The 24,262-nt window shown below is 47.0% G+C and overlaps 1 protein-coding gene across 7 annotated transcripts in view; it reads right to left on the reverse strand.

The window, feature by feature from the left end:
- Positions 1-510: 510 nt before the first annotated feature.
- Positions 511-24,262, reverse strand: part of HHAT (hedgehog acyltransferase) — a 319,513-nt gene continuing 295,761 nt past the window's right edge. For all 7 annotated transcript variants that reach the window (XM_057315047.1, XM_057315045.1, XM_057315044.1 and 4 more), the window contains one exon: positions 511-3,226. In XM_057315047.1, coding sequence (XP_057171030.1) covers positions 3,135-3,226 — 92 coding nt within the window. In that variant the 3' untranslated portion in view covers positions 511-3,134. The remainder of the gene's footprint in view (positions 3,227-24,262) is intronic.

A 24,262-nucleotide genomic window follows, 5' to 3' on the forward strand; every position in this document is an offset into this window, starting at 1 on the left:
TAATAGTATTAGTAATACAGAGCTAAGATATAGATATGATATTCTGGGTATCAATTAGTAATAGTACTAATAGTATTAGTAATACAGAGCTAAGATATAGATATGATATTCTGGGTGCCAAAGGGGTGTCAACTATTAGGGGGATTTTGTTGGTTTGTTTTAAAATAAAACAATTTCCCTGAAGAAGGGCCTCAGGTTTCTCAATGCCCACTGAGAAAGGCCAGCACCGTCAAGATAATCTGGCTTCTCAATAGTTGGTCCTATTGTGTGGATATGTTCCAGTACATTTGTTAGAAGACAAACTCATGATATTATGGTTAACTTCTTATACTTAGTCAACTGTTATATTATTATTTTAAATAAGGAAGTGAGCAGTCACAATTTCTTTAAGGGGAACCCCCATCCCACTAAATTACTAGCGTTCCAATATATAGATTATACAATTAGATATGTGATGGATATATTTTCTTTCTAGGCCTGCGGGCTTTAATAGAACAAAAGGCTTTCTGCTGTCATTTCAAACAATTTAATCTGAAGGAATAACATAAGACTTTCAAAGAACACTTTGAAGTCTTCTCATACGGTCCCGAGAATTTGTCAGAATGACCAAGAGTTGGCCCTCTTTCAGACGTCTTGCTTGCCTCCCTGGGGATCATCTTGGCAATCGTGTTGGAGCTCTCTGGCTTGCCCACAGAGCCTGGTTGAGGTCAGGGGATCCTGGGGCTAGCAGTGACCCTGGACCTTGTCTAGCTGTTTTCCAGCCCCACGCCTGAGGCTGCCCAGGGCTGACGGCTGTGCAGGAACATGTCACATTCTCCTCAGCTGGATGGCTCCATCTTCCCAGGCACTTACAGAGTCTCTCGTTTAAAGCAAATCCAACATTTTACTTCACGTGCATGAAGACAGCTCTATTATCGCTTTCATGTTACAGCTGGAGAATAGCAAGAGGTTCAAGAAAGAAAACAATGGTCCTGGATAACCCACATGTTGGTTCATCAGGCCTCAGATATGTGGTCCGTCAGGTACTAATTCCCGAGAACCCTCTAAATCATGCAATAGCTTCAAAGGAATCCAGGATTATTACTTCCAAATATATCCACCAATTTTTCCAATATAAGTTGAGGGAATGAATAAGCCTCTCTGTTTTTACATAAATGGTGTCTCTGAAGAGTTCAAATTGTATCGTTTACATATGTACATACATCAGACGCTTGCCTACAATCGTCTTCACGCTCCTGTGTGTCCTTAGCCAGCCCCTTCCTTCCATGTGAACCTGTGGCTGGCCACGCTTCCTGAACTGGTGTTAGTCCATGACCCTGCACTGTAGTCACCGGGGTGCTCGCTCTTCCCAGCCCTATCTCCTCCTGCAAACTTCCCAGCACCTTGGAATCGCCTGCCTGGCCTCCCTGTCCTTTACCCAGGCAGCTGCTGAGGACACTGCTGTCAGCCTGCCTGTCCCTCTGGGTCTGTTCCTTGGAGCAGTCAACGTAGGGTATGCCCACGGCACACCACCTGCTCCATCCACACCAGCTCTCCCAGGCAGAATGGGTAGGAAGAAGGGATGTCAGCAAGACGGCCGGTCCTGCATTCTAGGAATATGGATCTCATTGAGTTAAAAGCCACGGCCAGGACACAAGGGTCACATCAGATAGCAAATGTGAGATACGTGGCCAGACCAGGTCCAAGGGAACCTTTCATTCAATAACAATTTTATCCATGTGTTTGAGATGTATTTAAGTTCTCCCATAATGAGGTAACTATGGATCAAACTTCAAAGCTTCTTCACATACCGCTTGCCCTCTCAAAAAAAAAAAAAAATCCAAAGCCAAACAGACATATTCAGCCTTATCTACCACTTGGGGCTATTAGTGGTCTGTCACCCACTTTCCAGAGGAGTGAATAATTAAGAGTTATAGGTGTATAAGGGCGCCTGGGTAGCGCAGTCATTAAATCGTCTGCCTTCGGCTCAGGGCGTGATCCCGGCGTTCCGGGATCGAGTCCCACGTCAGGCTCCTCCGCTGGGAGCCTCCTTCTTCCTCTCCCACTCCCCCTGCTGTGTTCCCTCTCTCGCTGGCTGTCTCTCTGTCACATAAGTAAATAAAAATCTTTAAAAAAAAAAAAAGAGTTATAGGTGTATAGATTTTAAGCATTTTCTTCAAAAACTATTCCAAATGATTCTACAAAAATGTGATTTATCAGTGCGACAGAAAAGTCTCCATTTTATTTGAAACAAAACAAAACATTGTAAACCACTGAGTGTCAACCACTGAGTGGGAAGATGACTGCTGGGACTTACTCACGTGGAGAGGAGAAAAGACCACAGGAAACCATCTTTACCCTGTCACTAGCCTGACAGCACCTGTCTATGGACGCGCTAGCTCGTGGTTCCTAATTCTGCTTCTTTATTGGGAAATGAAGAGTAACTGTCTGGTAGAGGAACTGCCATGTTTATACTTCTCTGGAAATCTAGGGAACAAGCAGCCAATGCTGATCACCGTGATGGTGTTCCAGTAACAGATCTCCTTGGGCACCAGCCCTTGCAACACTATAGGACAGGTTGTATCTTCTGGGTAATTAGAAACTTGACTGTGGCTTTGTCTCCTCCCTGCTGGGGAGCTGAAGTGTGAAGCTCAGACCCCAGTTCTGGTTCTAGAGACCACACTGAAGGACATGGGGAAGAGGTCACTTAAATGTTAGCAAATTTTTCAGAAATATGTACAGTGGAGAACAGGCCTTATCACTCGTCAGGACTTCTGTGCTCCAGTTGAGAAATGTCTACTGCATTTAATTCTTGGTAAAGTAGAAAGAATCTGAAGGGCCCTTGGGACTGGGTTCTAGACCACAATGTCACCATGTGCAGCTGAGCAAGATACTACTGCTTTGGACCCCTGCTTACTCAACAGGAAAATGATGGAGTGGGGGGAGATGAGCTCCGGGTCCCCAAAGTGAGAAGCCTCTCTGGTTGTCAGTTTTCTATGAGAGCTCAAGCTTCCAGTCTTGGAGTGAGGTAACTTCAACAAAAGATGAGCAGATGACGCACTGGTTCCTTGGAGGTTGTCTTGGTGTGCGAGGTCAGGGTGAAGCACCATTTGCCTTGGAGGCCAGCAGTAAGGGCTGGCGTGCGCCGGGCGGCATTAGTCCACCGAGTATGTCTGCGCCCAGGCAATGCCGACGTGTGAATAGCAGTACAGGAATCCCAGGACAGAGAGGGTCACATATGGCCAGCCTGCAGGGGGAGGACAGAGATGGAAGAGCAGTTAGAAATGCCTGGGGCAGGACCTTTCACAGGTGCCAACTGTCCCCCTTTGGAGAAGGCAACCCAAGAAATATGGGCCTCAGTTGATGCAGGAAGACACCTACCTCCTAGAACACTCCCTGGAACACCAACAACTTGAACTCTACATGCCCACTGGGGTCAGCATAAAATGACTCAAATGGAAATTAGGTTTAGAAATAGGACAAGCTGTAAAAGAATATATATTTAGAAAACTAAAGTAGTTAATAATCAAAAACGAAGAAAGACCCACAGTAAATCTCAAAATATAGATTGGCCGTTATATTGAACTGAGTGCCATCTGTAAGCACACAGAAGGGAGAGCCTAAATTAAACATTTGCTTTCAAAACTCAAAGCTTTTAGTGGTTCCTTCTATAAGTACTTGTCTTAGAATATCTGATGTTCTTTTCTTTCTTCTTCTTCTCCTCTCCCTTCTCCTCCCCCTCAATTAACAGTCCTCTCTGCTGAGTATTTGTCACTTCATGACTTCCATGTCTTCTACATGTTCCACTTACTCAACCATGTATCAGTAGCTCTGGAGATCCAGAGATGCAGTGGAAAATACCAGATGCCAGAACAGGTGATCTCACTCCAGCCTGGGAAAGACACACACACACTACTGGGATTTATGAGCCACACAGCACGTGCTAGATAACGATGTAGACCGAGCACATTTAAACTGGGCCGTGTGGGGTGAGCAAGGGCTTGTCAGATGGAAAGGGACAGAGATAAGCGACCAGAGAGACCACCTCAAGTGTGAACGTCATGGGCCACCCCAGGAGCAGGGCTCATGTCACTGTGACTACTGCACAGGAAGGGGCAGGCAGGGCAGAGAAAGAAGTAGGGAGGAGGCAGTGGGGAGCCACTGAGGGTACTGTACCCCTGCAGGCTATCTTCTTGCTATGCCAACAACCAGCTGCCATTCTTAATAGAAGTTCCATTAATAAGGCATAGTGGTTAAGTGTGCAGGCTCTGAAGTGAACCTGGACGCCAGTTCAAATCCTGGCTCTGCCACTTGCCACCTGTGTGACCTGGAACAACTTGATGCATCTCAAATGTAAAACGAGGAGACGGACAGAGTACCTTTATTAATAGAGTCTTTATAGGATGCCACGGACTGATTGTGTCCCCCCACATTCATGTGTTGAAGCCCTAACCCCCAATGCCTATTTGGAGATGGGGCCTTTGGGAGGTAAATGGGCTGAGATCAGATCATGAGGGAGGAGCCATCATGATGGGATTAGTGCCCCCATAAGAAGGGACACGGAGAGCTTCCCTCCTCTCTCTCTTCCATATAAAGGCACGGTGAGAAGGTGGCCATCTAAAAGCCAGGAAGAGGGTCCTTACCAGGAACCAAATCAGCTGGCATCTGGATCTTGGACGTTTCCAGTCTCTGGAACTGTGAGAAATAAATGTCTGTTGTTCAAGCCACCCAGTCCATGGTATTTTGTTATGGCGGCCCGAGCTGACTAAGACCTGAGGAAGGAATGTGTGGAATGATGTAAAGGCCTGCACGCTGCCTGGCCTCTGATGGACACTAAGGAAAGGTGGTACTAATGCTGGGGAGAGGACACAGAAGTCTTTCTCCACCAAGATGAGAGTGATAACAGGGAAGTCCAGCCCTGGTCTTCCTCTGAACTCCTGTTTTCAACTTTCTCCTGAGACTGGCTTGGCACAACACTTCTCCTAGGCCCTGAAGGCAAGAGAAGTGAGGAGAGCGGAGGACTCCCAAGAGCCTGGCTCTAGGCCCAGCCCTCCAGTCCTACCTCCTGCCTGCCAGTGAGCCAGTGTGTTAGCTTCCTGGGGCTGCTGGAGCAAATTGCCACAAGCTTAGTGGCTTCAAACAACAGAAATGCATTCTCTCATATTTCTAGATTCTGGAAGTCTGAAATCAAGGTGTTGGCAAGTCCACCCTCTCTCTAAAGGCTCTTAGGGAGACTCCTCCCTTGCCTCTTCCAGCTTGGATGACCCCAGACACTCCCTGACTTATGGCAACATACCTCCAATCTCTGCGTGTCTTCATGTGGCTTTCTTCCCTGTGCACGTCTTGTGTCCTCTCCTCTTAAAGGACACCAGTCATTGGATTTAGGGCCTACTCTAAATCCAGGTTGATTTCTTCTCAAGACACTTAGCTAATAACGTCAGCAACAACCCTATTTCCAAATGAAGTCACACTCTGAGGTTGCAGATGGACATAAACTGGAGGGGGCGGGTACTAACTGGCCCAGTACAGCCAGGTAATTTTTCAAGCTTTGAAAGGGACCCAATCTTGCCTGGAAGCCCTCAGACACAGATGCCAGGGGACCTGCTGACATCTGCTCCTCAGTGGGCTCAGGAAGCAGGAATTAGGGAGGGGCTTCAGGCCCGGGGAGCACTGTCAGATGTCAGCAGTGTTTGGGACGATGCGTTGGCAGGTGTTTGGTAAACGCAGAACCCAGAAGCTGGCTATGGCGGTGAGAGAATGGGGATGTTTTATTTACACAAAGCTGGGCCTGGGTCATTGGACAGCTGTGCTTGGCCCTGCAGCTGTCAAGGGACATCCATGAAAGCTTCTGGCCAGCACGCAGAACCGTAAGGACGAACATCCCCAGCACCGCCCGGAAGTGTGGCATACGCATGTTCAGTTTGGACCCCAGTTAGGCCCTGAAAATTCCCTCTACCATTAACTGTCTGCCATGCACGGAGGCAGATAGGTAGCATTTAGGAGACCCGTAATCCTGACTCTACTAGGAGGGCCTCAGTTTCTCCATCTACACAATGGGAGGTCAAAAATAAACAGAAGCACATGAAATAAAATCACAGATTTGGTAGAGCTTTTAAAAAGAGTTTCAGAAATGCAAAGAATTACTATAGGACCACCTAAGAAGTAGGTGTAAATAATCTGTGTGTGAAGCTGTTATGTAAACAGCTCACTGGCCCTGTTAACGGGCGTGTTCCTACAGGTAGTAACCCCAGTGCACACTAGAGGGCTGCCAGGACCTCTTACCTTTTCCTGACCTCAGGCGTAAGCTATGTAATGACAAGGAAAAGACAGATTCCACAAGGCACCCTTCCACAGTATTCACCCAGTACTTCACAAGCATTTTCTGTGTGCCTGGCCTGCCCGAGACATCAGACATCAACATCGCCCTCTGTGGGTGTCTGCTATCGGCACAGGGTCTTTGACTGTAGCCGCTGCTAACCAAGCACTGGTGTGGTCCAAGTGTTGGGGGGTCCTTGGGGGCTCAGATGAGCACAGAAAAAGAAACTAGGATGGGCTGTCATTCTGGCAATACTTGAGGGTTGCTATGATGCAGTCATCCTGGCTTGTCAGACATTAACAAAAAAGATGGTGTCAAAAAGGGTTCTGTTCTAACAAATGAACACCAACCTCATCCTGTAGCCCGCACTCTCCCTGGCCTTCCCCATTCTGTGTTCTCCTTCCAGGCTCTCCCTTCTCACCAGGATTTCCAATCCACACTGTCCAGTCAACTTCCATATCCCGTCATCCCTGACCCCATGCATGCACACGCGTGCACACACACACACCATTAATATGGCTCACAAAGCCTGGTGGGCAGTACGGTACTGGTCAAAGGAAAAGATGCTTCTTGAGAGAGTACTTTAAGGCCAAACCCCCCTGCACACTCGGTATATTCATGGCTAGGCCCCCAGATTCAATGATGTTTCCTGGTGGGCTTTTGATACCTAGACCTATTAAGATCTAAACAGCTGAAGAGTTTTAACAGACGACAACTAGGCAGCATTGAAGATATTACAAAGAGGATGCTGGCAAGTCAGGCAACGGTTGCAAAAGATTGGGCAATATAGCTGATAAGACTGCCTATCTGATAGCTACAGCTAAATGCATACAAGAATGATGCGTAGCACCATAGGTTCAATTAAGAAGATCGATGCAGGTGGTGCATAGAGGGAGTTAACAGGATGTAGATGGTTGTATCATGATATTGTTAATAGGACACTGGTGAGTTGTATAATAACTACAGCTAATGAGAACAGGTAGGACACAGAGGGAAATGTCTGTGGCTACAAGAAAGCAAGCAGTGTAATTTTACTTGAGGTTATTATAGCTGAGTGATTTTCTGAGCAATTACATCAATCCGAAAAGACTGGAAAGGCTGAGGATCAGGAGAGTGGAGGAAAAGACCATTATCATGCAGGGCCATGAGAAGTCAAAGGATATATCAAATTGGTTTTCTGGAAAGTGATGGGATAATCAGAACAAGCAGCAAGTCTAATGAAAATCTTTGTTTAAAAGGTAACATTGCAAGATGATTGCAGCCACTGTGGAAAACAGCATGGAGGTTCCTCAAAAAATTAAACACAGAATTATCACATATAGACCCAAAAGAACTGAAAGAACAGGAAGAGATATTTGCGTTCCTACGTTCACAGCAGCATTGCGTACAATAACCAAAAGGTGGAAACAACTCAAGTGTCCACTCACAGATGAATGGATACCCAAAATGTGGTCTATACACACAATGGAATATTATTCTGCCTCGAAAAGGAAGGAAATCCTGACACAAGCTACAGCTTGGATGAATCTTGAAGATATTATGCTCAGTGAAATAAGCCAGACACAAAAGGACAAATACTATATATGAAGTCCCTAGAGTAGTGAAATTCATAGAGGCAGAAAGTGGAATGGCAGTTGCTAGGGGCTGGGGGGAGTTACTGTTTAATGGTACAGGAGTTTCAGTTTTGCAAGATTAAAGTTCTGGAGATGGATGGTGGTGATGGTTGCATAGCAACGTGAATGCACTTAATACCACAGAACTGTACACTTAAAAATGGTTAAAATGGCAAATTTTATGTTATATAAAATTTACCACAATAAAAAATTCTATGCTGAAAGAAGACATCAACCAAATAATATATACCATATTATTCCATTTATTTAAAATGACACTTGATTTATAGTAACGAAAAGCTTGTCAGTGGTTGCCAGGGGCTGGAGCAGAGGGCGGGACAAATTACAAAGGGGACACCAGGAATCTTTGGGGATGATGAAAATGTTTTGCGTCTTGATTACGGGAATATTTTCAAGGGTATATACAACTGGAAAATACCCTAAATGAATATATTTTGCTATGCATAAATTATTTCTCAATAAAGTTGTAAAAAAATTCAAAAGTTGAAAAAATGAAAAAAAATTTGAAGGTAACATTGGAATATTAGCGAATCACAATCTTGCAGTATTCCGCCACAATGTCCTAGCTTACATATGCCCTCAGGTATTTGAACAAAAGATGCACATCCAAGAAGATACAGTTCACTTTTAAATGATGACAGGTTTTCAATCCTTCATCTTCCTGGGGGCAGGAGGACTTGCCATGTGTAGGACTGAACTGTGGGCTCCCGTGATGCTCTCTTCCACTGGGGCCTCTGAGCGGGCGGACAATGCTAAGAGCTCGCTCTTAACTATGCAGACACACTCAGCAGCTGAATCAGCACAAATCCCTATCCCAGGGAAGAAATCAATCCTTCCTAATGGGAGAGAAGTTAATTGAGTTGCTGAATTGTGTATGAGCTATCAATTACCCCATCAAAGGCTCACTCAGCTGTCAGTCTGGGCAATGCTCCTGAGCCTGTGGCCGCCATCTTGGCTCTAACAGGGCTTTTTCAAAGGCCACATCCTACTGCTAACCATTTTTAGAAGAAAATGGCTGGTGACCACCATATGAACAAACTCAGCAGGGAAGCCTTTCTCTTGCCCTTTCTCCCAGTCAGCCAGCACCATAGTCTCTGTCCGCATGTGAGTAGTTTATGAAGAATATGGAATCTACTATACAGTTTACAAAGAAGACACAGTCGTAGTGAATGCTTACAACACTGCAAGATAGAAATCATTAACAGATACCAATATCCTTGCTTGTAGCCACACTGCCTCAAAAGGGCCCAGAGTCCACACCCCAAGCCCAGAATGTCAGATTAAATTCTATTTGGAGAAAAGTCTGAAGGACTTCAGTCTTTCCTTTAATTTTTATCTATAATAATCTGTCTTTTGCCATTAACAATGCCATAGCCTCCTCCTTGCATCCACCCACGCAAGTTTTCTAGACGAGGCTCTGATGCCCGGCTGTCCACTGATCCTTTCATTCATCCACTGCTCATTTGTCACCTTGCTGGGTCACAGTTCTCCTTGGGGTTAAGGAACACTCACTTTCAGCTTGGCCCTTGGGTCCCTAAAGCTGAATGGATGGACTCTCACTTTCTCGTCTCTTAGAGCAGCAATGTCATTCAGTGACTCAAAACCATTCTAAGAAAGGAAGAAGAGGAGGTTCCCATTATTCATGAGAGCCATTAGGCTAGAAAGGAAACAAGTCTCACCTCCCCAAACTCTCCTTGGTTAAACGCAAGGCTTCAAATGTGAAGCATGCATTATCATTATTAGATGCCCTCAACATATCCACCCATATCCCTGGGGATGCAGGTGCATATGTAACAGCCCACGTTGCCATCCTGGGAAGACAGATACGAGGCTGATGAATTTCAGCCTCCACGGATAGCCTCTGTGAAGGGCTAGACTCGGAGAAGGATATCCAATGGGGGAATGGAATGAAGAGGTGAGTTCCAGGAGATGCTGCAGAAAAGAGTCATGGGACTTGGTGACTGACGGATTTGGGGGCCAAAGAATACATTCCCTCTCACTGACCCTTAGCATTGCTCACAGAGTACCCTTGGGGCTGACATTCAGCCAGTGCACATCAGAGGGACCCCACCTAATGTTCACAGGCTGATTCAATACCCTACTAGTTAGTAAAAGCCATGATCCCAGCCTTTCCCTCATGACCTGTTCTCTGATTTCACATCAAAAGGGGCAAACCCCTGGTTCTGTAGGGGCCTTCAGGACTCGCTCCAGAGCATGGCTGCCGTCTCTCTGGACTGACGGGTCTGTGCCCATGCCTTACATTTGTTAGATGTGCTGAACACCAGCTCCCCACTCTATACATACATTGTCCTGCTTTGGTGGCATCTTCCACTCTGAGGCCAGCAGGGGTTGAGAGTTCCTCTCCTTAGAGAACCAGTTCAGGCACTGGACCCTCGTGCTAGGGAGTTAGCTCGGGATCTGAAAAGCACCACTACCCCTGTGGCCCCAGCACTCTCTGCACCATCTCCCCAGCCTCGCTGTCATTTCATTCATTATTCGGAGTAACTTTACACACTGTTGCCTTTGTTAAAAGAGCTCGCTCCTGATAGCACTTTATTTTTAACAATATTCAGGCCTGATGGGGAGAAATGATAAGGTGCCTTGGTAGCTTTATTTAAATCTTATTTACTCCAGTAGTCCCAGCCTGGAGATAACATGGAGCCATTCATCAAACAGTCCTGAGCCTGCAGACCTTCCTTCAGAGCTAAATTTTGAGCTGTAACCTTAAAAAAGCTATAGGGCAGGAGCCTTTTCCCATCAGAGGGCTACCTTTTTTTTTGCAAGAGCAAAGCTGCCCAGGCTTCGAAGCCTGTAAACTGCTGGATCTGTTTTCAAACACACGGGGATAATGACAGAAGGTGTGAAGGATAGGCTCTTGCCACTTTAGGGTTAAATAACAATTTTTTTTTTTTGGTGTAAGAACATGATATTTATTTATTTTTGTAATATTTTTTTATTATATTATGTGTGTCACCATATAGTACATCCCTGGTTTTTGATGTAAAGTTCCATGATGAATTAGTTGCATAAAACACCCAGTGCACCATGCAATACGTGCCCTCCTTACTACCCATCAATTTCTTACCTTCATATGGTTTACAAACCTGGGCCTCAAACCCAGGATTTGAGGCCTTTGTGATTTTTCAAAGAATTCTCAGCTGCCTCTTTCACATCCTTTCATGAGAAAGGAGGACTAGATGCTTCTAATCTGTCCATGAAATTAAAGCATGAAATCCTGGGGCCCTGGCTTTCTAACATGAGCCCACAGCAGAATCACCTGGAGGCCAAGTCAAAAGACGATGCAGGCTCCCAGCCCCCAGTTTCTGATCCAGGAGGACTGCAGCCAGCCTGGGATTTGCATTTCTTTTTTTGTTATAATAATTTTTTATTATATTATGTTAGTCACCATACAGTACATCCCTAGATTTTGATGTAAAGTTCGATGATTCATTACTTGCGTATAACACCCAGTGCACCACGCAATACGTGCCCTCCTTACTACCCATCACCAGCCTATCCCATTCCCCCACCCCCTCCCCTCTGAAGCCCTCAGTTTGTTTCCCAGAGTCCACAGTCTCTCATGGTTCATTCCCCCTTCTCTTTACCCCCCTTTCTACTTCCCTTCTTCTCCTACCGATCTTCCTACTTCTTATGTTCCATAAATGAGTGAAACCATATGATAATTGTCTTTCTCTGCTTGACTTATTCTGCTTAACATTATCTCCTCCAGTGCCGTCCATGTTGCTGCGAATGTTGTGAAATCGTTCTTTCTTGGGGCTGAGTAATATTCCATTGTATATATGGACCACATCTTCTTAATCCAGTCATCTGTTGAAGGGCATCTCGGCTCCTTCCACAGTTTAGCTATTGTGGACAATGCTGCTATGAACATTGGAGTGCATATGGCCCTTCTCCCCGTTGGGGTAAATACCCAGTAGTGCAATTGCTGGGTCATAGGGTAGCTCAATTTTTAACTTTTTAAGGGACCTCCACACTGTTTTCCAGAGTGGCTATAACAACTTGCATTCCCACCAGCAGTGTAAGAGGGATCCCCCTCCTCCACATCCTCTCCAACATTTGTTGTTTCCTGCCTTGTCAATTTTTGCCATTCTAACTGGCGTAAGGTGGTATCTCAATGTGGTTTTGATTTGAATTTCCCTGATGGCTAATGATTTTGAACATTTTTTCATGTGTCTGTTAGCCATTTGTATGTTTTCATTGGAAAAGTGTCTGTTCATATCTTCTGCCCATTTTTTGATTTGATTATTTGTTTCCCGTGTATTGAGTTTGAGAATTTCTTTGTAGATTTTGGATACTAATCTTTTATCTGTAGTGTCATTTGCAAATATCTTCTCCCATTCCGTGGGCTGCCTCTTATTTTTTTTGACTGTTTCCTTGGCTGTGCAGAAGCTTTTTATCTTGATGAAGTCCCACAAGTTCATTTTTTCTTTTGTTTCTTTTGCCTTTGGAGATGTGTCATGAAAAAAGTTGCTATGGCCGATGTCAAAGAGGTTGCAGCCTATGTTCTCTGCTAGGATTTTGATGGATTCAAAACTCCATTTGGAGTTTATCTTTGTGTACGGTGTGAGAGAGTGGTCAAGTTTCATTCTTTTGCATGTAGCTGACCAATTTTCCCAGCACCATTTATTGAAAAGACTGTCTTTTTTCCACTGGATGTTTTTTCCTGCTTTGTCAAAGATTAGTTGCCCAAAAAGCCGAGGGTCCATTTCTGGGTTCTCTATTCTGTTCCATTGGTCTATGTGTCTGTTTTTGTGCCAGTACCATGCTGTCTTTGTGATCACAGCTTTGTAGTATAGCTTGAAATCTGGCAACGTGATGCCCCCAGCTTTGTTTTTCCTTTTCAACACTTCCTTGGCGATTCGGGGCCTTTTCTGGTTCCACACAAATTTAAGGGCTGTTTGTTCCAGTTCTTTGAAAAATGTCATTGGTATTTTGATTGGGATGACACTGAAAGTGTAGATTGCTTTGGGTAGCATAGACATTTTAACTATGTTTATTCTGCTGATCCATGAGCATGGTATATTTTTCCATCTTTTTGTGTCTTCTTCAATGTCTTTCAAGAGTGATTTGTAGTTTCTAGAATATAGATCCTTTACGTCTCTGGTTAATTCCAAGATAACATATGGTTTTTGGTGCTATTGTAAATGGAATGGATTCCCTAATTTCTCTTTCTTCAGTCTCATTGTTCGTGTATAGAAATGCAACTGATTTCTGAGCATTGATTTTGTATCCCACAGTACAAAATCAATGCTCAGAAATCAGTTCCATTTCTATACATGAACAATGAGACTGAGATTTGCATTTCTAACACATTCCCAGGTGATGTGGATGCTGCTGGTCTAAGAACCACACCTTTGGAACTGCTGTTCTAGGGGAACTCCATAGAAAATTGCAGGAAGAACTTCCTAGTGACAGAGTTGCTCATAAATTGACTGGGCTTTTTCACAGAGCAGAGGAGACAGTTCTGCAGTGTTATGTTCCCAGGTCCATTGCTGGGCAACTTACATTCTCTCAGCTACCTTATCAGGGAGGTATTTAAGCCCCATTTCATAGAGAAAGGAAACTAGGGCTCAGAGAAATAAAGTACTTTCCCAAGGTTTAACGGCTAATTGGCCATGGGACCAAACTGGAACTTAGGGCTGTGTCACTTCTGATGCCTAAGGTAACAGCAGGGAGGGGGAAGCAGCAGGTTTGTATTTCCAGGCACCATCCACCCCTAAATCACTAGGTCACACATCTCCAGAAGCCTCAATTTCTCCATTTTTGTGAAGGGGGGAACAAAGGAAGTATTGATGAGCACATTTATATCCCGTCTTGGTGAGTGCCTACGTTAGGCGGTAGCCATTAAAGAGCACGTTCCCAACGCCTGAGTGATCTTTCGTTAACGTCAGAGCCAGGGGCTGAGCCTCGGTAAGGTAGCTAGCAGGGAGACACAGAGGAAGGGGTGGCTCCCCCTCCGCCCCAGGAGCCTCCTGCCATCCGAGCGAGAGTTGTTTGCCGGGCGCTGCGTGTGCGTTTCAGCCGGCACAAACAGCGGTGGTTAGTAAATCACGTTGTTCACGGTCAATTTCGCATCCTGATGCAGCCAACCTAGGCTGCATTTTTCATCCTTTCTTACCTCCCGGCGCAAGCCTCGCAGGCAGAAGCTTACTGAGGCACTCACTTCCATAAAGCAAAATCATTTCATGTGAAATTGAGGAAGTGGGGAGAACAAGCCAAAGCCACTTCTTCTTACTCTGACAGCGTAAGTAGACAGCAGTGTTGAGAAAACACATCTTTTCTTTCTCCGGGGCCAAATGGATAGGGACTCGCCTACCAGAAAACTGTCCCTGCAGTTGGTGCCACCGTCCCAACTCCTGCCATTGGCGCTGGAGGCTGCACTGTCAGAACACGCTTCCCCGCTGCAGCTCTTCCTTCACCTGTGTTTTTAATACCGTCTCATTAGGGCTGTTGTTCATTGTTCATTCTTGACCACACTAGATAACGCGGCAGACGCTGCCTAGCAAATGAGCTCATGAAAGACACTTCCCTCCAACAAAGGGATGAGCACAGTGTGGGGCAGGCTCCCTGTCACAGCCCTGACAACCACTCACCCACATCGCTATTTATGAAGCACCCACTGTGTGCCCGGCATTTAGACAGGCAGCCTTGATCCTTGTCACACATACTGCCCGCATCTTCATCTGAGGCCCGTGAGCAGGTGCCACTGAAGGCTGAGCGCGCTCTGGGGCCCCGGACCCTTCACGCACCCCTTTGGGTTCAGTTCCTCAGCTCCGTTACCCAAACGTGCAGACAATGAAAGACTCCGGGGAAACAGCACAGACAAGATTATCAAACCACTGCATAGGCTGGGATGACGGGCTGACACTAGTTAGTTGAAATTTCACTATGATTAAAGCAGCCAAGCTTCACAGCTTTTGTTTGCTAATCCAATGATGCCAATACGGGACAGAGGAGGTCCGGGAGCACGACCTGGGAGGAGTGGCTGACGGACCTGGCGATGTCTATCTGGGAACACAGAGACTCTGGATAAGGGAAAAGAGCTGCCTGCCTATATCTAAAGTCTACCCTTAGAAGAGATTTGAGGGGACATCTGTGTGAGGAGGGGACAGACACCCTGGGGGGCAGAGGCACACTTTGGCAGTGGGAGCCCCCCACCCTGCAAAGTCTCAGGAGCCACCAGGTTCCTCCCGCAGGGAAGGCAGGGATTGCAGCAGAGGCAGGACAGGGGTCCGAGCACAAGGGAGGACATGCCTCTTTCAGAGCAGAGGCAGAACCAGGTCTGAGAGTCCATGAATCTGCTTCTCTCTGCACAGGGCACGAGGACCAGGGCACACACGGTAAATGGGCAATGAGTGATGATGAGACGAAAGAAACACAGAAATGGTGGTGGACTGTTGAGTTCTCGTTCACAAGACTCCCAAGTCCCTCCTACAGGTGATTAAAAATAAGACTTGTTGCAAAATCCCTGAACAAGCAACCACGTGAATGTACATTTGGCCTCCACATCCCAGCTCGTGGGATCTGAAGCCAATTGACCAAAGCACCCGTGGCCGTGGGTGTGCCTGAGAGAAGAGGCCCACGAACACCTAGGCTTTGCCACAGGACAGCAGAGCACGAATGCCAGTCCAGTCACACCCAGCCTCCTACCACCCCCCGTGAACATACCAGAGAGAGCTGGAAAGGGAGAGAAAGAGAGCGATGCCTAAACCGTGAATATCTGAAAGATGATGTCAGTGATGTGCCTGACATGCTCTTTTCCTAAAGCGGTTGTTAGAGGAAGGATTCCAAATTACTTGACTTAAATTCCTCAGCAAAGAACAGACGGACAAAACCAGGCTCCCTGTGGTAGCAGAGCTCTCAGAGGTGATGGGGGCATAGGAATGCCACCAGCCCCTGGGGAAGAGGAAGGAACCAGTCCACCTGTCAGAGATGGCTTTGTTCTCACCTGCTGGTCCCACTTACTGCATCTCCAAAATCTACTCTGCTCACCTCCGTGCTGAGGAAGGGGTGGGTTTGAGCCGGGGAAGTATCACGGACCGAAGAGCTTGTCTGTGCCCGATCTTCCAGCAACTGCCGCTTGGAAAGTGGCTACGACCCCCACCCTCTGCCCTGCTCCTGTGAGCCGGCCCCAGGCAGGCCACCTGTGTCTGGGATGCCATGGGGGGCCATGGAGAAGCTTCTCTCTAAGGGTATCGAGCCCACAGGGTTGGTCTCATTCGTGCGGATTTAACCACCTGAGCTGCCCGTTGCCTTGCTGAGAAGGAACTTGACAGAAGCACAAAACAGCTCTGAGATTCGTTCAGAAAAATGTAGCCCCAACATTTACAAATGGGATTTGGAAAAGGCTTCTCATTTCCTAGGTGCCGGTGTAAGAGGCGGGGGGAGGAAACAGGTAACAAGGGGCAGGCACAGGGGATGCTCTGGCAGCAACAGTGTCCACGTGTCACCCTCCGGCCAGCTGGCTTGAGGGGGAAAGCAGGCTGCTCGTCCGCAGCAGCTGGGGGAGAAGTTCAGAGCCGCTCAGCACGCAGGGGGCCCCAGGCGCCAGGAGAAGGCAGCACGAGGAGCGGCCGACTGTGGCCTCAGGGAGCCTGGGGCCTTCTCTGCTAAAGAAGCATCAGAGATGTACTATATGTTGGCTACTTGAGCAGAATAATAAAAAATTTGGGTAAAGGACTTAGGGCTAATAATCACCAACTGATGCTATATGTATTACCACTGTTATAAATGTTGTGTCTTAAACTTCTGTCAAGTCTTTGGTTTTTTTTTTTAACCAATTAAATCCCAAATGTAATCTGAAAAAAGAATTTAAAAAAATTAAATTAAAAAATAAAAGCAGCAGCAGCGCTTCCTTGGGATGGGGCAAGGGCTCTATTTAGGGGAGGGAAAAGGAACGCTGAAGATCCCACAGGACACCCCCCCCCCCCCCCCGTCAAACCCGCACACACTGAAGCCCCGGGGCTCTGCTGAGGGCAAGAGGAGAGCCACAGAGCTGCCCCACACCACAGCCGTTCCTCCCCTGCAGGGGCACGGGGCAAGCCGTATGGCCCAGGACAGCAGCCACAGTCACTGTCACACAGCAAGTGGGGGGCTAGTGAGGGAGAGGCACGTGCAGCTCGAGGGTGAGACAGAGCACGTGCACGAGCGTGGAGACTTGCGTGAGGCTGGCCAGCTCCAGGCACCAGGCTTCCCAAGAGACACTGCCACACAGAAGCCACATCAAGGAGGGTCCAGAAGGGCTCCACAGCGTGGGCATGCTAAGAAGTCAAAGTTCGGTCTGGAAAGAGACCACAGGGTCACATGAAAAGGGAATTAGACTTATTCTCTGTCACTCTGGAAGACAGAACTGGGGCCCGCAGACGGAGATGAAAGGAGGCCGATTCTGGTTGCCACAGAAAGGAGCAGATACCAAGAGGCACATCCCCATAAGGTGGGCATCCTGCGCCCTCATCCCTGTCAGCATCAGGCAGAGTCCCAGCAGATGTGTCTTGGGGATGGCTTCCTCTGATGGGAGTGGGACCAGAGGCTCCAAGGTCCCCTCCACCTCTTAGAGATTACAGTCCTGTAAAATGCAAGCCCTCAAACCATCTTGCCCTCCCCCCGCCCAGGAAAGGCACAAAGGTTGAGGTTAGACTAAAAGACCCTGTGTCAGGAGCAGGGAGAGGAGGGGCATCCTGTCTGTCCTGGGAACAGCAGACCATGTTATACAGGCTGTGGAAATGTCACAAGATACAACAGATTTTTAGTGAAGTGCTTATGAGGATATTTACCTGACGTAGAAAGTGACTCAGACACTTTTTTTGGACTTGGGTTACAGAAAAAGACATTGTTGTGCCTTAAAGATCCCATTCTGAAGGAACACTGTGTTCCCCCTCAGGCTCCTGACTCTGGCTGATGGCCTTGATGGTGGGTCTGTGTGGGACAGCACGCAGCACTCGGGCCCACACTGGGATTTGTCGCCTGTCCGCCTCACCCAGCGTCCCTTCTGGCAACTCTGCTCACTGGGGCAGCCCAGATGTCCCCACTCTGGCCAGCCTCTGCAGAGAGCAATTTCACAGGGGACACTCACAGGGAAGCTCTCTTCCTCACCTGTCAACTGCTATGAATCCAGCTCCTTGCACCAATTTTCTACAGAGGCGGGGAAGGCAGATCTGTGCAAGTGGGGCTGAGAGGCAAAGCCAAGGCAGCCTGGCTTTCTTGGGGATGTGAGGACTTAATGTTAGCTGTAGTGAGTATGAAGGATTAGCACCCTTCCCTGCCTCCTCCGGGCTTCCTGTTCCACCAGCGGCAGCGTGCAGAAGGCTGGGATCCCTCGTGAAACATGGCCGCTCTTCACTCTTCTCCTGACAGTCTTTGCGCGGGGTTAACTGTCAGCTGCCAGCGGCCGCAGTTTCTGGCTTGGTTTTGTCTGTGACCTCAGAGCACAATATTTACACTCTGGACTCCTCGTAGAGTTCCCAGATGCTCCCTCGGTGTGGGTCAACTCAGGGCGTGGAACCAGGCCTCAGTGTGCTTTCTCGGATTCCTCCACAGTGAGAGGGCAAGTGTCTACCAGACCGCCTCAGGGCTTGGATCCGGACTTCCCCCATTGGGCCAGTCCTCCTTGCTGTGTCCCAGCAACGAGGTTTGAGGTGGTGGAAGAAGGAACTGTGGCAGCCCCTCTCCTCATGCCTGCTGGTGTCATCTCTGACGACATCTTGAGTGTGGTGCTGATGAGGCTGCTGGAACCTTTCGCAAGGCAGGACCTCCCACCCCCTCTTTCTTGGGGCCGCTGTGTGTTCCATTTGGGATGATTTGGCTACATTCTTGTTCTAAAGGCTGGGAAGGATCTGACCTGAAGAAAAACTCTTCGTCCTTGTGATTCATCATTCAACACTTATTGAGCTCCTACTATATACAGGGCACTGGGCTAAGTATTGGGGATACCAGAGAGATTGAAAGACTAGTTTGTGGGGCACCTGGGTGGCTCAGTCGGTTAAGCATCCAATTCTTGATTTCAGCTCAGCTCATGATCTCAGGGTCCTGGGATCGAGCCCTGGGTCGGGCTCCACACTCAGTGGGGAGTCTGCTTGAGGATTCTCTCTCTCTCTCTGCACCCCCCCCAAAATAAAGAAATAATTCTTTTAAAAAAAGAAAGGAAAGAAAGAAAAAGAAAAGCTGGCTTGCAGTTAGACAGGAATTGGGTGTAAAAAGGTATATCATAATCTCGGGGTGTTTCCTGATGTAGATGAATAAATGAATGAGCCAGCATTCGTTCAACATTTATTAAGCTGTTCTCATGTGCTGGACATAACCTCAAGCGCTAGGGAAACGGGATAGGAAGGCCTGGTCCCTGACCTCAAAGAGCCGCATTCTGGAGAAGGAGGGAGGCATCTGTGAGGCAAGACCCAGAGCGCTGAGAGACCGCGTGGAGAACGCAGGCACAGGCAGGGTTAAGGCAACATAGGCTGCATCTGGTCACTGCCAGCCCTGCCGAGCTAGTCCACGCTCTAGGCACGCACCTTCCAGCGCTTTCCATCCTCTGGGTAAACCCTCCCTCAATGGAAGAAGGCCTGCCCTCCCGTAAAACTGTCCATCTCATGTGCCCCCAGCAGGTACCCGGTTCTGCCCTCCGTAGCAGTTCACTGTTTCACTGTTTCTGGGTCTCTAGGAAGTGAAGAAATCAAAACAAACTTCTTTCCCCCTGGCATCGTAACCTCCGTGAGGAGTTCACACAGCCAGCCAGGCAGGAAAGGCAGCACATTTTATTTTCACTCTTCAGACCCTTCACCTAGAGAGCCAGGGGCAAGGCTGTGTTTGCTTTGATCTCCCCTCCCTCCCCCGTACCCCTGCTCCTTCCCTGCTCTCTCCCCTTCATCTCTCCCCTCCCCTCTCCTCTCCCACCCACCTGCACATTTCATATTGATTGCTGGGGCAGGCAAGGCTATGCTGCCTCATCCTTCTCTCCAGGAAACCTCCCAGCGTGGCTGAGCCGCTGGTGTGTATCTAATATCTGTTCCAGTGACTTCCCCCAGCTCTTGACTATTAGGTCCTCCTTCAATTCTGAGCCACTCATGACAGATGAAAGCAAGGATCATGCGAATTCGCCTCAGCCGCTTGGTAATGGGCCTCAGGGCCAGGATTCATGGCTGTTGTCCCATCTCCTGCTCCACTGGCTCCTTCATTGACTGTCCCTTGCTGCCAACCACGCCCTGGCCTCGAGGACCCCAGCGGCAAGCCAAGGTGCCTGCTTTCTTACTCAAGGTTTTCTATGTTTCTCCCCAGCATGGTGCAGGCCCCATCACCAAGCTTGTTTCGCCCCTCAATTCTGAGCAGTTCCTAGAGGCATAGAGGAGGAGGGGAAGAGGGGACTCCTTCCAGTTTCCAGTTCTTGTCAGTATCCCTCCAGCAGCAGAAGGCAGCTGTGGCTTCTACTGACATGTTCCATCTCAGCAGAACTTGCCCCCCCTGAGGTCTGAGAACCAGCCATGCAGCAACCCCGGATCTGAGGTTCAAGCAGAAGCCAAAGAGCCAGGACACAGCTATCCAGGACTGCCCAAGAGGACATTTAATCGGTAAAACTGCCTATGGTGGCTCATCTCCTCTTTCTTTTGATGATTTTAGGATATGAGAATATGTGAGACAAAAACAAAAACACTCCATTTGGCCCTCCTGGACCAACGAGAGACGGTGCCATGAAGCAACAAGTTAATAAAGGACAGACTCGCCCAGTGCCCACGTCCCCCTAGCTCATTTCCCTACCTGCCCCACCACCTTGTAAGGACAGAAGGGGTCAACAGCTTGAAGAGTTCCCAGGAATATCCAGCTGATATAGAAAGTGATAAAGAGATAAGAGCTTCCAAATATGCTGATGAAGAGTTTGAGTCATAACTGAATCCCCTTAAATGTGTTTATAGTTGGCTAAATTCTAAAGCTGCAAATAAAAGAGCCTTGTATTATGTTTGCCCTTTTATTAAAAACATAAAATAATCAGACTATGCTTTCCCCCGTTTGTTAAACCCAAGAATGTACCTATAGTCCAACCCTTTTAACAGAACCTTTAAAAATAAATTTTATATGGTATTTGTCTTTCTTTGACTTATTTTGCTTAGTGTTATACAGTCTCGCTCCATCCACATCAATGCAAAGGGCAAAATTTCATTCTTATTGAAGGCTGAGTAATATTCCATTATATATATATCCCCCATAACTTCTTCATCCATTCATCACTCAAAGGACATTTGGACTCTTTTCATAATTTGGCTATTATTGATAATGTTGCTATAAACATTGGGGCACATATGCCCCTTTGAATTAGTATTTTCGTATTCTTTAAGTAAATACTTAGTAGTGCAATTGCTGAAACTAATACTACACTGCATGCTAACTCACTGGAATTTAAATAAAAACTTTGGGGGCAACTGGGTGGCTCAGTCGGTTAAGTGTTTTCAGCTCAGGTCTTGATCTCAGGGTCATGAGTTTAAGCCCCATGTTGGGCTCCATGCTGGGCGTAGAGCCTAATTTAAAGGGGGGGGAAGGGGAAAAAAACTTTTAAAAAATAAATAAAAATAATTTTTAAAAAATCATCTCTACTTCAGCACTCTCTCTAGGATGAGGAACCACAGAGCAGAAAGGAATAACATTGCTGGCCTTCACAGCTGGGGTCAGTTTCAGGAGCCAGAACGCTCAGCCCCAGAAAAGAGCACTGCCCTTGCGCTCAGGAATCCTGAGTTCCATCACTTGTTAGCTACATAGATGAGCTTCTCTAAAACTCTCGTTTTCTTTTCTTTAAAACCAAGATCATCAAGCCCTACTCACAAAATCATTATGAGGAGTGGCTCTGCTGATCCCCCATTCATTCAGCAGAATGCCTGGAGAGGGCAAAACTCTGGCAAGAACGTACTCAGACACCTCACAACTCTAAGTCCAAAAAGGTTTCCTCATGCCTAAAACTTGCCATTGGACAAGCCCACCTCTGGCTTAGAGAGCTATGGAAACACAAACCCTGGATGTACTATTTTGTTGTTTCTAACCCCAAATTTGCTGCTATTTAAACCCACCATCCCTCCAGCATGGTTGTCAGTAGCATGATTTCTGTACCACCGGCCTGCACCCCCATGCCAACATTCCAACATGCTCCCTTCCCATTCCCCAGAAGCTAGACAAGCTGGTTGATACCACATATGGTAGGTCAAGACCTTTCATGACTCTGTCCCCCAGGTGGCCACTGCCAGAGACAGCATGGGACCTGAGGCAGCCACCTCTCAGACACAGCGTGGATGGCTCCAAGCAGCCCATCCTCCCAAATGGAAAAATACTGCACTACCCATATTCCACTGAGGGTCATATTTGTACACAAAGGTCTACCGTGGCCATGGCGAGGTTTGCCTCCAGCACTAATGATCATTGCTCTATTCAGTGTGACCAGTACTATGCTCGAACCACCTTGGTCTGACCCACTCAGGCCTATCTAAATTACTCTTTGGGAGCTGATGTGGGTCCATGTCTCGTTTTATGAATCTCTTTGCAATTATGCTATGCTTAGACTCCTGAAAATGAGTCTACATTCCCAAGCTTACTTAGACACATGGGGAAAAGGGCAGCTGTGTATGCTGTGTGGTCAGAGAGGACCCAGAATGTGATTCCAAACACTAGCTGAAGACAGCCATATATTTGAGGATAACCCCTAAGTAGTACATACTAGAGTTGAATATACCCAAATATATGCTAAATATCCCTTCTGCCCTCCTCAAGTATTTAACTGAAGCCAAGATTATACAGTTGGGCTGATTCTAAGGATTTGAATTACTGGAAGCTGTTTTCATATACACCAATTGGGTTATTTAACACAAAATTCAACAGTGCTGGATGTCTGAGTCTGAATAAATTATAGAATCATTATGCTGGGAATGGTCTGTTCTTAAAAAGCTCAATTCTGGTGTCACTTTAATTGAACCACAAATTCCCTGAACACTTCTGCATGCAGGCATGTTAATTCAAACATTCATAATACAACCAGTTTTTGCATTTTGCATAATGCACATTCAGACCTCCGTGCAATTTTATAATGAATCCTGCATTTGGTATTAACACACATGCAATACATACAGCCACTTTCCGTTCTCTAGAGAACAAATAAATCCTCACCTGGGGGGAAAAAAACTGCTGGAGAATGCATACGGTATTGTGCATAATTAATCAGCTTGTAGGGTTTTAACACTAAGTGTATATGGATTTAGGGTTTAGGGATAATAACCAAATAGCACTGAATAAGAACACTGGATATTGAGGACAAGACTACAAACCTCTACCGATGAGTAATGAACCCAGAGCAGTGCAACAGCAGAAGGAAAAACCAAATGCTGCCAAGGGGGGGGAGCGTTTCCCACCACCAGCCCTACCAAGTGCACTGCCACGGGAGAAAGGGCTGAATAATAAATCCACAGCTTCAAGTCTCTTTCAGCCAAACATTTGTTAACTATATGTTCATAGTAGTCCTCTGAGGATTAGTACAACAGCACTCGATTTACTTGAAGCCCCCCCCCCCGACTATGCAAAAGTAGTTCAGCTGTTGAGACTGATGACACCACACATGTACCAAGAAGGTATGAAAAGTTTTATTACTCACATAATGAGGATTTCTGGAGAGAGCAGGCATCCAAGCCATTCCAAAATGCCTTGAGCAAAGGCAGGGGCAAGTGGCTTTCATTTCCAATGTGGTTGAGGGTAGGGCCTGGGTGAGCAGTGGCTGAGTTTGCATAGTTTGAACTTTTCACCAGCACCCAGGGAACGAGCAAGTCCATTTTCTTGTTGGCTTGCCCAGAGATGGGACACAAGGGGATGAAGGAGGGTTGGGGCTGGAAAGCTGTCAGCAGTCAAACGTCAAAAATGGAGGGTCTTTACTACAATTTTCTTACCTTCGAGCTGCCATTTAGGGATTTAAAACCCGACTCTGAAATTGACTTACTGTGTGACTCTCTTCTCATCCGTAAAAGTTGTATAACATTTAAAATAAATGATGTCACACATATCAAAGGAAACTGGTCTGGTGCCTGTATAATAACAGATGTTTAATAATGGCTTCATAGTCTCAATCTGGAAATTTAAGGAAAAAGAATCTGTTTCTTCCACATAGTTCCACCTTTACCCTTAGTTTGTGTTCTTATGAAAACCAGAGAAGCCACCAGCTCTAGTAAGACTCTTAAAACTATCTACCAGAGATACTGGCATAAGGGTGGGACAAGAAGAGTGCAAGGGGCTAAGGCTGGTGGCTGGGGCGGGGGGACCAGGGAGGGGTGGTAGTCAGGGCACTGCAGAGGGCAATTTTCCC

This window comes from Ursus arctos, unplaced genomic scaffold (genome assembly GCF_023065955.2).
Source record: "Ursus arctos isolate Adak ecotype North America unplaced genomic scaffold, UrsArc2.0 scaffold_2, whole genome shotgun sequence".
Classification (NCBI taxonomy): domain Eukaryota; kingdom Metazoa; phylum Chordata; class Mammalia; order Carnivora; family Ursidae; genus Ursus; species Ursus arctos.